The 16071-nt window shown below is 41.6% G+C and overlaps 2 protein-coding genes across 2 annotated transcripts in view; both read left to right on the plus strand.

Moving 5' to 3' along the window:
• The window catches only part of LOC129727185 (homeobox protein ceh-9), an 18152-nt gene continuing 2081 nt past the window's right edge, over positions 1–16071 (plus strand). Inside the window, exon 1 of the mRNA XM_055684745.1 lies at positions 1–313. Within this exon, the coding sequence (XP_055540720.1) occupies positions 94–313 (220 nt within the window). The 5' untranslated portion in view covers positions 1–93. The remainder of the gene's footprint in view (positions 314–16071) is intronic.
• On the plus strand, positions 8853–10771 carry LOC129727181 (uncharacterized). Its single transcript, XM_055684732.1, has 2 exons — positions 8853–9235; positions 9298–10771. The coding sequence occupies exon 2, from the start codon at positions 9782–9784 to the stop codon at positions 10709–10711; it is 930 nt and encodes a 309-aa protein (XP_055540707.1). The 5' UTR covers positions 8853–9235; positions 9298–9781; the 3' UTR covers positions 10712–10771.

The following is a 16071-nucleotide window of genomic DNA, read 5'->3' on the forward strand; positions in this document are numbered from 1 at the left end:
TTGAAAACGGTTAAAATCGCGTTTACCGGTACGGTGAGAACAGTTTATCCGGTGTTGTAAATGGAAACCAATTTAGAAGAAAGTTCATAGAAAATGAGTGACAGTTTGTATCGGCGACCGTTCGAAAGTGGTGTCCAAGAGTCCAATCATTTCAACATGTGCCAGCGATTGCTGGCGAAAAAGGAAAATAAACGAAAAACCTTCACCATAGACGACATTTTGGGACTTTCTTCCGATAAACTGAACGTTGCACAAAAAAGCCAACTGGAATCCTGCCAGCACAATTATAATATTGGCGTTTCAGAGGAAATGTGTAAGTAAAGAGTAAAGTACCATTCCATCCATCGTTGGCCTCCCTCCCAAGGGGTGCGCACAGTGTTTATTCAGCAGTTTGTCATATTTCTTCACAAAAATAAAGTGCTAAAATGAATAAATGTTGTTTAATGTGTTTAACTTTGTGGAATGTTTATGATGAGTCTGTTTGGGTAAATAGTAGTAAATAACTGAAGGGGTTAACAACACAACCAACCCAATCGGGGTATCGCACCGATGTCTTCATTTTCCGCTCTTTTAACTAACGAAACGCACGAAGCTAGGTTAAATACGATAATGCCAAAGATAGTATAGGCAGTGCTACTTAGCACCTACCTGTGAAATTCGAGCAGGAGGAAAAAATTAACTCGATTCATTATGTGCCATGCATTTAAATTCGAATCAGTGTTTTATCATTACTGGAGTGTGAAATGTCGTACTGGTGGAAACTTATTAGAAAACTGTTTACCTACCTGCGATCTTTACTTGAGCGAAGCATTCAGCGAGGTGAAGTTTGTGCATAAATTACCCTTATAATTAGGACTGTTTCAGCCTCTGCAATCATTATAGAGATCAGAGTGAGAAAACAATTTCAATTAGTATCCTGATTTTCATGTAGTGTACAACTTATGTACTATCTAAAAGAATAAAAAAACAAACGTTCTCGATCGTGCGTGAGTGCAGTTTAAACTGACTTGTTTTTATCATCGTTCGACACTGGGGACATTTTCTAGGCAGAAAGTTCTCACAACCATGCCTTCAATTCCAAGTTGGGAACTGTATCTAATAGTTTTCAAAAGAAATACATCACCGCGATCATCTTTTCGAATGTTCCATTCCGTTATTTGACTCACAGAGCCTATTAAATATCTCAAATAAGTAAATTTTGTCCGTAACTTTTAGATAAAGCCCTTCAAACACAAACAAAAAAAATATTGTAAAGAACAGAAACTTCACATGACATGAAACGACGAAAATTTACATGAAAAAACATCCTTGATATCTTATCGAGAGTGGAGAAATAAGATGTGGGATATCAAGATCAAGGATCTTTTTTATTGTAATTTTGGCATTAATTCTACTTTGCAGTAAAAAGTTTCAATTCTCGACTGAAATTTTTTTCATGTGTTTTGATAGGTTTTTATACGCGGGTTGTTTTCTGCGAAGATTAAAAAATGTTTGGGTAAACCTTTTTTTTTGGAAAGTCGAAATGCTTCACACAAATACTATAAATAACATTATCTGTCAACTCAGGTTTGAGCAACTTGACTTTTGTAACATCGATTTTTTGGGACACCTTAATGGAGAGAGTCTTCGTGTGGGCTTGAATTTATAAAAATCACCACCGCCGCTATTAGAGTTTCTGAGGTTCATTTCTTCCCAAGGACAGTAAAAATCGTGGAGCATAAACGGAGCTAGAAACAGTGCTTAAATAGGTCAGACACTTACAAAAGGAGGAGATGATAAACTGTAGTTCAAATAAAATCTGCCTATCAGCAGCCTATGAAGCTATAAATCAACGAAATTGTTTGCTGGATCTGTCGCTTTTCACTTTTCGAAAAAAAAGTAAAGAAAAAACCTCAATTTTTATACCACTGATCAGAAGAATCTTTTAATGTAGAGTTAAAAGAATTTAAAACTAGATCGTCAGAATGATAGATTTTGAACGCTCAAAAGTCTTCTGCAACTAAATAGATGTTGGTAATGCCGATAGGTCAAGAATGCCGCGATTTACCCGAATAATCTTTTAGATGATAAGATAAGATGGCCAAGTAAACCTTGAACCAGTCGAACGCGGTTCTCTGAGCAGTCTACGGGATACAGCTGGTCGCCACCAGGAGACACACTCACTAGAACAGCTTCGAGGGCTGAAGCGAAAAACCTTTGGAAAAGGGGTAGGCATTAATGGGTGCACCGGTGGAGAGTGCCAAAAATTAACCACTAATCATTTTTTGGATTTCACCTATCTACTAAAACTTGAGAAGAAAAGTTGTACTAACAACTGAGTTGAAGTTAAGCGATATTGCGACCGTTATTTACAAAATTAAAAAATGTCGAAAGCTTATAAAAAATTATCAAAAGAGAAGGTCGGAAGGAAAAGTGAAGTCAATGACTTCAAGTCATCGTGGAAAAAGAGACTGATCGCTCAGGCTCTCAGCTTCTTAGAGAAAAACCCTCGAACCGACGTCAAAACATCATTTTGTAATCCCCCTTATTATGCCAACAGGACCTCCCGGTCCTGTTGCTTGAATCCAGCCCTATAATCTGGAGAATCGCATCGACGGTTGGAGTTAGCCGTCGGTTGGGGCCCGAATGCAAAAAAAGAGAAGAGACGACGTAGCACGAGCAAGTGGGAGTAGTGTAGACAGACATTTGTTGAGAAGAGTTGTTTAAGATTAAGTCGAACAGCCCGCTAGTTACAATCATCAAGGTCTTACTGAATACGTAAATTGTCGAGGATTTTTTTAAGTAACGTTTGCAGCAGCTTCACAACAATAAGCAATTGATAATTGTGGCAGAATAGATTACAATTCCACCAATTTAAGTCAATCGATCACTTTTTTAATTTATTAACATTACTACAATTATGGGTCATTCCATTAATTGCACCAAGCAGGGTAATTTGGACCCCCTAAGGAAAACTCCTGTTATTTCATAACCTGTTTTGAAGTAGAATACTTCTCTCAGGAAGTTCGGCTACATAGGGATGTGAAATGAAAATCTAAAACCTAGAAAAAGTGAAAAATATGTCCAATTTCAAATGCTAATAAATCGGTTAGTATTCGATGGATTTCCTTCGTTCTTGCAGCAATAGATTGGAAAATCTTCTAAGATTCTTCCCAAAATAAGATAATTGTAATTTTATTATTCACACTATTGTACTATTGAAAATAGTCAAGCCTTGTCAAAACGAAAAATTCGACCTCTGATTGGTCGTTATATGCTTGCATCCCAAGCACGGTCGACAGGATCATATACCTTGCAATTGAAAACATGCTATTTGGCCTATATAAGAACTTGTTTCAGCCGGAGCCGCTCATAATAGTTCTAGACAGCGACAACAGCAGTCGTCCTTCCTTAGCAGCAGCACTAGCCCTGTGGTTGGTCACCACGTCTCAGGAGCAGCGCGGTTTTTCTCAGCGTGTGTCGCTAGACAGCCATCATTCCCCCCGTGTTGGGGCAGCATGAAGATTGCCATCAGGAAATCCAATTTTGAACATCAAAATGCCATTTTCAAGGCAAATAAACAAGTCATTGAAATCTGTCGCACCCGTCGAATTTACTGAATGTAAAATAGCTTCCACAGTGCATGTTGTCCGTGTATCTTAATTCCCCCAATGTTAGGGCAGCTCAAAAGTAGTAATCAGTAACCGATTTTGTACCGCAAAATGCTTTTTTCAAGGCAAATAAACAAATAATTTAAGGTTAATAATTTTCTGGCATCAACACAAGCAGACATTCTGTGCGGGATGCAATAAAATTCTGTTGTAGTTGTCTAATTTTTACTTTTACTTTATTTCGTGAACCCCCCACAGCGCAAAGGCTGCGATCAACATGACCAACTTTGAATAACAAACGGTTAACGTTTATTCACTAAAAATTCATCCAATTCAAAATAAGTTTTTGTCTGAGCACAATAATTTGCACAAAGACATTAAAAATTTTACCGCATTATCAGACGCGTTTCTCCAGTCATGCCTCGTGAACGTGAAGGTTCCCTATCACAGACATAGATTTCGTGCTCCAGCACGTTACAACACGTTGAAATTGTCTTTTGAAGTAGAATACTTCTCTCAGGAAGTTCGGCTAAATAGGGATGTGAGATGAAAATCCAAAACCGAAAAAAGTGAAAAATATGTCCAATTTCAAATGCTAACAAATCGGTTAGTATTCAATGGATTTCCTTCATCCTTGCAGCAATAGATTGAAAAAATCTTCTAAGATTCTTCCCAAATAAAGAAATTGTAATTTTATTATTTTATTCAAGTCTTGTCAAAACGAAAAATTCGACCTCTGATTGGTGGTTATATCGTCAGTTGAATTAAAAACTGGCACAACTCAAAATTTGCAGTTTTGAGTTATTGATGGCAAACGATGCCAAATACTATGAAGTTTCATCTCACAAAGACCCGTTTCAAAATTCACAATATTTACAGAAATATTAGTAGATGTGCCTTTATTGTACTAAAAAGACAGAAAAATGGGGTTACAATTCTTATTACTTGCTTATTACATGCACATGATAGACCCAAACAAGTTCAGTAAATATGGGAAATCTTAAATTGGATTTTTTCACGAAAATGAAAAAAAGAAATTTTTGACGCAAATTTTCAAACGCGTTTTTCTCGAAACTATGAATTTCGAGTTGTGCTAGTATTGAATTCAACTGACGATATGATTGCTGATTGAAAATATGCTATTTGGCCTATATAAGAGCCTATTTCAGCCGAAGCTGCTCATAATAGTTCTAGACAGCGACAACAGCAGTCATCCCTTAGCAGCAGCAGTAGCAGTGCAGCGGATACCAGCGATAGCGGATAGCGGCCACAGCTGTGGGGTAGCAATGGATAGCGTACCAGTTGCAGCGGATCTCTGCATCGATAGCAGCTGGGCCAGCTGATGCAGGGACAGTGGATACCAATGGCAGCGTATAGCGGCCACAACTGTGGCATGGCTACGAATAGCGTAGTAGTTGCAGCGGGTATATCTGACCATGAAGCATTTATGCAATAATTGAATGAAAATTGCAATTGCAGCAATCGGCCTTTTTCAAGGCTACTTAATGGTTTTGGAAAAGCATAATGAATAGTTATTAATAAACTGCAACTGAGGTTTGATGCTGCTGCAAATGCACAGCAGTGTGATGTTTATTACGATTTGTTAATACTGTGCTTACCAAGCGGTATATACGAAACAAATCCGATTTCAAAATGACTGACACGCAAGCAGCCGGGTTATCTTTCTTGTAAAAGTATTCTACTTCAACCTTGCGGTCGTGGCTTTGCACACAACCCTCCTGTGATTTTTTTCTATCCCATAAACGTAATGTACTATAGTAATATTGATCTGTTTTCTATGTTTCTGCACGAAAAAACCTTGATATTGAGGTCAAAAGAACAAAAAAATAACGAAACTAAAAATTATGATTTTTGGACATAAAAAAATCGTTTGGGGTGAAAATGGACAGCTATTGGGGTAATATGGACAGTGTTTGGGGTGATGTGGACAGGGTAAAAAATGTGAGTTTTATAGTATCAATAGTTGCTTAATACACAGTAGAAGGTGGTATCAGGCATACGAAATGATAACTGCAATTCTTAGGCATTGCACAGTGGTTTCACAGTAGGCCAAAAAAATTTCCCTTCTCCAATTATTCATACTAGAAACTGAATATGCGATCGTGTGTCGCACACGCGCGTTCGTGTGTGTGTGTGTGTGTGTGTGTGTGTTTGTGTGCGTGAATGTTGCTGTGTCAGGAAATTTCAATGATTTTTATGTTCGAAAATCACAATTTTGAGCGTAACTTCGATTACCTAATTCCCTCAATTTTGATCTGATTTTGGATCAACGAGTTTCGTTTTGAGGGGAAATTTATGCTATTCTTCAGATCTCTTGTGTACCGTACAGTCTCATGAAACAGTTCGGAATGATCGGATAATCAACAGCCTATATGAAATTAACCGTATTTTTCGAATTTTTGGGTCTCGGTTTGCATATCGTCGTTCCAAATCCGTTAATCCCAAATTCGCGAAACGGGAAAATATATAAGGACCAATGTTGAACATGATCTGAACAAAAAAATAAATCTAATAATAAGAAAGGTTTAACGGCATTTTAGGGGAACAGCATTTTCGGACATCAGAAATGAGTTCAGCACCCATAAATTGGCATTAAACGTCATTTTCAAGCATTTTAGAAAAAAAATAGGTTTTTCCAACTTTCGTTCAGAAACCCGCTACTCTGCGGGGCATTGAAAACACTTTTTGTACAAATAAATCGTCCCAGATTGTCTGGAACACTTTTTACAGTTCATTGTTTGTACACCGCCTTCTATCCGTTCGTTTTTATATTGATTTTACGCGGTCCGAAAAGCGTCGGAGAGAACTACGTAAAATCATATAGTCCTTCGAACCGGTTTCGCGAAAGTTATCGTCGTGAACCGCATAGTGCCGATCAACCAAGTGTCGCGTGCAATTGGCCTCGTTGCCCGCCAATTCTACGGTCATTTAGTGCTTCTGCCGATCTGTGACACAGTGATCGGAAATACTGTCCTTTTGTGAAACGAAAAGTTTCGAAGTGTGAACTACGTGATTTTCACGATGGAAAAGTTAATCCGCGAACGAAAATCTATCGAGCCACGTATCAAACGTGTGGCCGAAGCAGTGAAAAAACTAGAGACAGAAGCGGCTGAAGAAACCGAAGTGCAAACGGAACTCGAAGTGCTCGGTGATATTTGGGCTGCATTTTGTACAGTGCACAAAAGAGTGTTGGACGCATGTGACGATGAAGATAAATATGCAGACGCTGTGCAAAATCAGTGCAATTTTGAACGCGCTTACATTGAGCTGAAAAATCGCCTTGCGAAAGTGCTAAAAGCAGTACAAAATCGCGATCGCAGTCAAGAAGAGCGAACTTGCCCAGCAGCAAGCAGAGTTACTCCGTATGATGGTGGGTAGAATGGCTGCTGGCGCTAGTGCACCCACTGCTGTTGCTGATAATGCCCACGATCCCATACCGCTGTCCGATCTCAAGCTGCCCCGCATGAACCTTTCTCCCTTCGCTGGGAACTATCTCGAGTGGCAGTCTTTTATCGATTTATTCAAGAGCATAGTTGACTCGAACCCATCGATCAAGGATAGTCAAAAATTGTATTTTCTCAAAACTCATCTCTCTGGAGAGGCTGCAACGCTTATCTCCCATCTAAAAATTGAAGATGCAAATTACGCTCCGGCTCTGGCAAAGCTTAAAGCTCGCTACGATAAACCGCTCGAGATAGCTCACAAGCACATTGAACGCTGTTGTTCGTGCTGTTCAAGCCATGCAAAGAGAGGATCGTGATACTTGGCTGCTGTTCATCCTCATCGGAAAACTGGATTCCGAAACCAAGCAGCTTTGGTATCAAAAGGTTGCTGATATGGAGGAAGCTGCTGGCATCACTCTGAAAGCTTTTCTCGCATTCATCGACCCTCGCAGTTTCGCTCTGCAAGCTGCTCAGCCTACTAGACAACGAACTATTGCTGCTAGTAAGCTTCCAATTAAGCCGCAGTATAAGGGAGCAACCGCACTCGTCGCCACCAATACAACATCAAATTGCGACGTTTGTGCCAAATCCTCTCATCCTCTCTACCAGTGCGGTAAGTTCATCCACATGAGCTCAGAGGAAAGACTCGCTGTGGTAAGCTCTAACAGACTGTGCCGCAATTGTCTAAGAAAGCACCCGGGCGAACCTTGCAAATCGGGTAACTGTCGCAAATGTGGTTTACTACACCACACCATATTGTACTTCGCCCTCACCCCTCAAGATCGCCAAACTCCTTCCGCATCTTTGATTTCGGCCCTTGATTCCACTACTGAATTCGACGCCTCCAATGTACTACTAGCCACTGTGTCCATTAATGTACTAGACAAACATGGACGCCCCCACACATGTCGCGCTGTTCTGGATTGCGCGTCCCAAGTAAGTTTTATCAGCCAAACTTTCTGCAACGAACTTGGCCTCGATTTGTTAGACGCAGACATGAATTTGGAAGGTATATCATCAACCCCCGACCGACTATCGTACCACGGTACCTTGCATGGTGCTCAACAAAATTACAAACACTCTACCCATCAAACCAGCGAACACCGACGGTTGGCCCATTCCGGGTTCGATCATCCTGGCCGATCCGCTATTTCATCGCCCCGGTAAGATTAGCGTGCTTCTTGGCATTGACGACAGCTTGCCCACTTTACAAAACACTAAGTTAGGGTGGGTGGTTGCTGGTCGATATCGGTATCCCACACCACAAGTGACGACTATTACATGCTTGTTAGCCACCACTGACGACAGCTTGAACCAGCAACTGCAACGATTCTGGGAATTAGAGGAATATGCACCAGTATCACCTCATCTTAGCGACGAGGAAAAACGCTGCGAGGATCATTTTAACAAGCACACCGTGCGAGACGATGATGGAAAATTTCTTGTACGGTCACCGTTTCTGGATTCTCCGAGCCTACTTGGTGATTCGCCTCAAATTGCCGAAAACGACTAAGTCACATCGAGCGAAAGTTGCAACGGAACCCTCATCTCAAGCTGGAATACCATGCCTTTCTCCGTGAGTACCTTGAGTCCGGCCATATGACACTCATCGAGAATCCTCCGAGCGATGCTATTCATCTCCCGCATCATTGTGTGGTAAAGGAATCGAGTTCCACCACAAAATATCGCGACAAAGTGCCTGCAACAATTATTAAAATCGTACAGACAGCAGTATCCGACAGCGGTTGGGAAGGCAGAAAGGGGCACCTACGTCGACGACGTGTTGTTGGGAGCTGACTCCGAAGAAGAAGCAGTCTTACTACGGCAGCAAGTGACGAAGATTTTCGCCTCAGGTGGTTTCCACCTGCGGAAGTGGGCATCAAACAGTGCAGCAGTACTCCAGGACATCCCGGCTGAGGATATAGAAATGCAGCTACCCATCGAACTCAACGACACTCGCACCATCAAGGCTCTTGGCATACACTGGCAGCCGTGCAGCGACGTATTCCAGTTCTCCAGCTCAACGCACAAGATCTTTCAGCCCACAAAGCGGACCATGCTTTCGCAAATCGCCAGCATTTTCGACCCCCTAGGCTTACTAGCCGCGATAGTCATCAAAGCGAAAATGGTCATGCAGCAACTGTGGGAGCTGAAGGTGGACTGGGACGAAACACCCCCCGGGTAAGTTGGTTCAAAATTGGTTAGTTTTTGTGCAAAGCCTTTCCGATCTGAATTCATTACAGGTACCACGTCGAGTGATTGGCATGCGTCAAGCCTCTCGCGTCTATTTGCACGGCTACAGTGATGCATCCGAGCGAGCCATGGGAGCTTGCCTCTACATTCGGGCCATCGGTGATTGCGGCAATACATCATCGCACTTGCTGTGTGCGAAATCCAAGACGGCACCGATTGGGAATGGACGAACAACATTACCCCGCTTGGAGTTGTGTGTGGCGGTAACCCTGTCCCGACTGATAGCGAATGTGATGAAGGCAAATCCTATACATTTCCATGAGGTGCGGGATTTTTCGGATTCAACTGTTGCATTGGCATGGATTCACGGAGGAGCTTCAAGGTGGAAAACATTTGTTGCCAACCGAGTGGCAGAAATCACTACGATCCTACCTGCAATCAATTGGCATCATGTAGATACACACAGCAACCCAGCCGATGTAATCTCACGTGGTGCTCTGCCAGAGCAATTGATCAACAATTCCCTTTGGTGGCATGGACCAGGCTGGATCGAGTCACTCAACACCGGCGAAGTTACACTCACTTGTGCTCTTGACGCCACTCAACAACGACAAGTGGAAAGGGAGCAACGATCGACTGCCGTGGCGTGTTTGGTTGTGTACGAAACGCCTAGCACCGAATCCCCCCTTCTCTATCACCGGCATTGATTATGCTGGGCCTATTAACATCATCAATCGGCGTACACGTGGTGCTACATCTAGCAAAGGCTACATAGCACTTTTCGTGTGCTTTTGCACCCGTGTCGTGCATCTTGAAGCTGTGTCGGACCTCAGTACATCTGCCTTCATTGCTGCATTCACCCGTTTTAGCAGCCGATACGGATTGCCGAGCAGAATTCACTCGGACAACGCTACCAACTTTCGGGGAGCAGGCCGAAAGTTCCGTGAATTATACCAACACATCAACGAAACCGAACGGAACGATCAAGTGACCGACTTCTTCTCCAACAAAGGAATTGAGTGGAAGTTCATTCCTGCGCGATCCCCACATCACGGGGGCCTCTGGGAGGCAGGCGTGAAGGTGGCGAAAACTTTCTTGAGCAAAATCGGTGGTGATGCTCGTTTCACATTCGAAGAACTGAGTACCGTTCTCGCACAAGTTTCGGCTTGTATGAACTCTCGACCGATTTCTCCACTCTCTAATGACCCGAAAGACCCTCAACCTCTCACACCAGCCCATTTTCTCATCAGTCGACCACTACATTCGGTGCCAGAGATCAATCAGTTAAAACGCCATATCAGTTCCCTCAGCAGATGGGAGTTCGTTCAACGGCTCGATAATGGGCCGCATTATCGACACTTTCCTTGGAACCGATGGCCACGTCAGGGAGGTGGACGTCAAGACTGCCAATGGTGCCACGCGGCGAGATGTACAACGACTTCGGCGCATCCCGTTAGAAGATGACGAGTACGTGCCAGGACGGAATGGAGCGGAAATTCCCAAACGCAATTTGGTGGGCGGTTTATGGTGTGACGGAATCTAGGTACGGCCTGCCAAGAATTATGACGCCTATTGTAGTTCAATTGCTTTTTATTGCCAAATTCTGTATCTCTCCTCATAATTCCAATTTGCTAATTTGTATACCTTTTGTTCAAATTTTTGAGTCTTGCTTCACACTATTCGATCATATAAAAGCCAGTTGTAGGCAGTAGAAATAGATCAGTTGAATTTATTATATCAAATGTGCCTCGCGTGTTTTATCCATCCGAACGAAATTCCGTAGTTCTCTCCGACGCTTTTCGGACCGCGTAAAATCATATATGCCCGCGGCATCAGTTCGACAAAAGAATTTACTTCAAACTCACCTGACCATATCACCCCAAAAAAACTGTCCATTTTACCCCAAACAGGACGCCTTTCTAAAAACTCAATTCCTTCCACTATTTTCGATCAAACTGATAGCAATCTGTCATTAAAATGTACTCTTTTACTAGACAAACACGGCTGCAAAGCTCATTAGACTGAAAACTTCGAAGAAGTTCTCAAAAAACCTTAAATATACGAGCGTAAAACTTACAGCAAAATCAACTTTTGATGTTTCCTTTGTTTACATTGGCACTGCGGTGCACCTGTCACAGCAAACCATGAAATTTTTATATTAGTTAGGGTTTAGTAGTTCAAGGAAAGGATGAAGTAGAACATGGAACCCAAAAATGTAATACTTTCCAAGATAAAGAACCTGTCCATTTCACCCCAGGGGTCCAAATTACCCCAAACTACCCTAATACCCATGTAGGGAGATTGCGTTTCATGCACTGAGACGCAGTATAGTAGCGTTCAAGATGAATTTAATGCCGAAATAGGTTGGGTGTGCGATTGAATTCATAGTTATTCATTATCACCTATGTTTTGAATGTATTATTAAAAATGTTAAATTTATTATAGTAAGATGTAATAACAAAATTAAATATACCAACTCCTAGGATAAGGTCAGCAAGTGGTTAGAATTAAACAAAAATGTAACGGCTTATTCAAATAGGGCTCGCGGTGCAACATACGATCCAGAACTCTACACGGCCAAACAATAGAACGCAAAAACTCCAGTTCAGTGGCTAAGAAAGCTAGAAAATAAAAAAAAAGTCGGCTCGTCCTTCCTGCAAGATTGCAGCGACGTCCGTTTCAGACAAGTACGTCGAACTGAAAAGTATACCGGAGAGAAAAAGTTAACTTATATAAAAACGCTAGAGTAGCGTGCAGTAGTTAGAATTAATTTAAGTGATTCCATATACGCTGTGGAGTACGAACGAGTCAGGACCCGTTGGTATAACCTTCGTGCCATTGGTGTCAAGGAAGGACCGGCCCCGCTAACATCGCGCTAGTGTCGCAGATTACCTTGACGCCGAGTGCAGCCGGCAAGAAAACCGTCCCGCGGTTGAGCCTCGCCTTTGAGGTCGCACGCGCTCTATCCTGATGCTGTGACGGGCCGGGGAAAAGCACCAGCAGCAAAATCACACTGGAGAAAGCGACTAGCACCGCCAGACGCCAGGTGTGACGCCGAAAGTCAGCCGAAATACTCGATCAGCCGAAAATACCGCCCCGCGGTTGGTACCCCGCCTTCGAGGTCACACGCGCTCTGACTAGAGGCTGTGACGGGCCGGGAGGAGCACCTCCTAGTTTTCCCAATAGGATTGCAGCAGAACGGTCGGCCGACCGGTATCCAGATTACACCGTGAGCGATAGAAATAAGGAACATTGTGACTAGAAATAAAAGATTGAGGGTAGACTGTGAGTTTTCGAGGGATTTGATCTGAAAGTAGACCCGGAGCCGACCCTGAGTGCCTTCGTGCGTCTAATAGTCGAGCAGGCAGAAAAGAGGTCGTGAGCATCCACCCCGGAAGTCCCCAGAGGAACGACCAGGAGCTTGGGGCTTTCTTTTAACAGCCTGCCCTTCTGGCAGGTTGAGCGATAACACCGCTTAGAAGTTTATTGAGATTTTTCGTATATAAATACAGCACTCGTTCGCTAATTGCACGCGATTCAGTTGCACTGCGTTTTAATTGTACGTCCGCTAGTTGCACGAAAGTGCAATTAAAAGCAGTTTTGCGTCAAACTACACGTGGTTTTTAAAGCTAACGTCTCTCTGTCAAGCTTTGCGAGGGGATACTGAATGCACGAAATATTTAATTAATTGGAAAAAAATAATATCTTTTAATTTTGTTATTTTAGATCTCGATTGTATGTTCTAAATAACAAAGGGGCCATCCACATACCACGTGGACAGCTTTGGGGTGTTGTGTAATGTCCACGGTCCCCACAAAAAAAGGAATTTATATGGACATTTGTCCAAGGGGTGGGGGGGGAGGGGTGGTCAAAATCATTAAAAATCTGTCCACGTGGTATGTGGATGGCCCCAAATATACATAATCACATTGCACGTTTGTCCCATTTGTTTTCAATTATAGTCGATATAATTGATTTCAATTCGATCACTTGTATCAGATCCTCACTGAAATGTCGTATTAAGCTGTCCACACACTGAACAGCTTCTGAAAACGTGGGATTCTCTGAAATACAGTAATGTTCGTCACACTTCAACTAAGTTGCAATGCATGGAAAAATCTGACTAGCTCAAAATTGGTTCGTAAACGGATACACGAAAACAAAACATTAGCGCACCCCCTAAAAATTTTTGACAGTTTTGAGTTCATGCAATTAAAAAGCCCATCCGCTGATCGCACTGCAACTTTCGTGCAATTAGCGCACGAGTGCTGTAGTTCGTTTTATTCTGTTTGTCTTAAATAAATGGGAAGTTGACGTATGAACGCAGCCACCCACCCATCAGGTTGGTATATCCTGCCATTAGGAGATGGGCGAAATGGGGCCGAGAGAGATGACTAAGTAGGATCTGGCGGGAGAGAGATCCTTATTTACTTGGCGAGGGTAATGACCGTTGGCGTAGGACAATAACCTGTTAGGGGCCATCCACATACCACGTGGACAGCTTTGAGGGGGGGGGGGGTTGACTAATGTCCACGGTCCATACAATTTTTTTAGAATTTATATGGGCAGTTGTACACGGAGGGGGAGGGGAGGGGGTCAAAATCGTTAAAAATCTTTCCACGTGGTATGTGGATGGCCCCTTATTCCGATCGAAGATCGAGTTTGTTTACTCTTAAACAGTCGTTGATCGAAGCCAAACGTTAAACATCGGAAGAAGCAAAATAATAATGAGCAGTAGCAGTGAACGAAAGTGAATTTGTGGACAACAGTTAAGCCAAGCCGTTCTGCGCCGCTTAGCCGAAAAGTGCCCTCGCCAGAAAGCTAATAAAAAGCATACTTTCACTCCCAATGTACGGCTCTAGCCAGTGTTCCTTCGGTCGATAAACATCGCGATTAATCAAGTGACTACACGATGTATACCTTTCAAAGAACCACGTCTACCGACGTACGTTTGTAGACGGTACTTGGGATTGGTAATATTGGTGTCATTGTTCCATTCCGTCACTTACCACGGTGATGCAATCCTTTTTTCTCGTCGCAGTCGTGAAGCTGCAGAGGTTAACTCGGTATCCGACAACAACGGCTGTTACTCCTTCTATCCTACAGCAGGGTGTCGAAAACCTGGAAAATCAGGGAATACCAGGGATTTTTTTCGGTCAGGGAAATCAGGGAAAACTGAAAAATACTAAATACTAAATTACATACAGTACATTGAAGATGGTAAACTAATCCCTCTGTGCAACTTAACCAGCTCTGATACATCGGAGGAGCAGCTACTTATTTTTATTTTGAATTTACCGGCTTTCATTCGTCTTTTTTTATTATTCTAATCCTAATTTGAAATTATTTTCTTTTTGGCCTTCACAAGAGTTTTTTAATCTGATTTTCTAAATTTAGTGGCCTTTAAAAGCGTTTTGACAGCGTTTTTTCTGGCATATAAAGATTTTTTTAGCATTTTGAACTAAATTTGAGATATTTTCTAGCCTGAATTCTATTTTTGGAAATTTTGACGTGGGACACGTCTTTGTTTACTATACTGGGATGCATTCTGTAAAATTGGAAATGAAACGGGCAAATGTTGCGTCAGATTTCAAACGATAATAACAGCATAACCACATGATGGATAATAATAACCAATATGTTGTTGGATAGATAAAATGTATAACAATTTTGTAGTATGCTAATTATCACTCTAATTTCATTGCTAAGCGGTAAAATTGATGAAAAATTTCAATAACAAATTTACGTCAATAGTGAACCAATTACATGCGAGCATTCCTAGCACAGACAACGTGAATGGACACCATCCGTTCCCTGTGATATTCCCTGTATCAATTTCGAAATAAAAATTGACAGAGTCTCCCCGTCCCAATAGGTCAATTTATTTTTGCTTCCATGAGCTTAGACTAATATGATGTCTCGAAGGTAAAAGTTTTCCTAAAAGTTTGAAACAATACCCATCCTTGAACAATTTCTAAACCTGCGTGTTAGGTTCTGAAGAACCTAATAAAAACTGATGTCTTGAAAGAAAACATGCCGGTAAAAGCAACAGTACCAGTGGAGTAAAGAACCGCAGGTCTCTCGTCGTCTATGATTGCAGTGGTACTTTTCTATTCGTACATTTCAGCGGTACACTTCTATTCGTACTGCAGCGGTACTATTCGTATTGCAGTGGTACACTTTTGTTCGTACATTTCTATTTGTATGCAATTGAGGAAAAACTGCAATGCTGCTGGTGATGGTAATTGTAAGTTTATCTCATAAATATGATTGCCATAAATTACTCAACAAGAATTGTAAATTTTTGCAACGGATATTTATTTAATTTTATCTTCGATATTCACTAAATAATCTTGACCGGATAGTATCGAAAGAGTAAATTCCTAAATATATACATTTATAGGAGAGTAAGAGCCTGCGAATGCTTGTGATTTTTTTTTGTTTATTTAGTGAGATTCGTACAGAATCTCTTTTACATTTCAAAATTGTTAGATGATATATGATTATTCTAAACTTTACCATAATAAACGTATATTTCCTGTCTCCGTAATACAGCGAATATAGTTGTAGGCAAATAAAAAAAATTGTCGAGCAAAAAAAAATGTAATTGTGGATTGCTACGATTTTTTTCTGGAGCTTGTTACTAATTTTGTTTAAAATATTTTCTACTGTTTGCTAATTGATGAACCTTTGTAAGGGCTTCCATATTATTTTGAAAGTAAGATCCATACTATAGATTTGATTTAATTACAGTTAAATAAGACAAAACCATTCATTATGATAACGTAAGTATTATTGGATTTGGTTTTTGAGGATATAGAGTT

This window comes from Wyeomyia smithii, chromosome 1 (assembly GCF_029784165.1).
Source record: "Wyeomyia smithii strain HCP4-BCI-WySm-NY-G18 chromosome 1, ASM2978416v1, whole genome shotgun sequence".
Classification (NCBI taxonomy): domain Eukaryota; kingdom Metazoa; phylum Arthropoda; class Insecta; order Diptera; family Culicidae; genus Wyeomyia; species Wyeomyia smithii.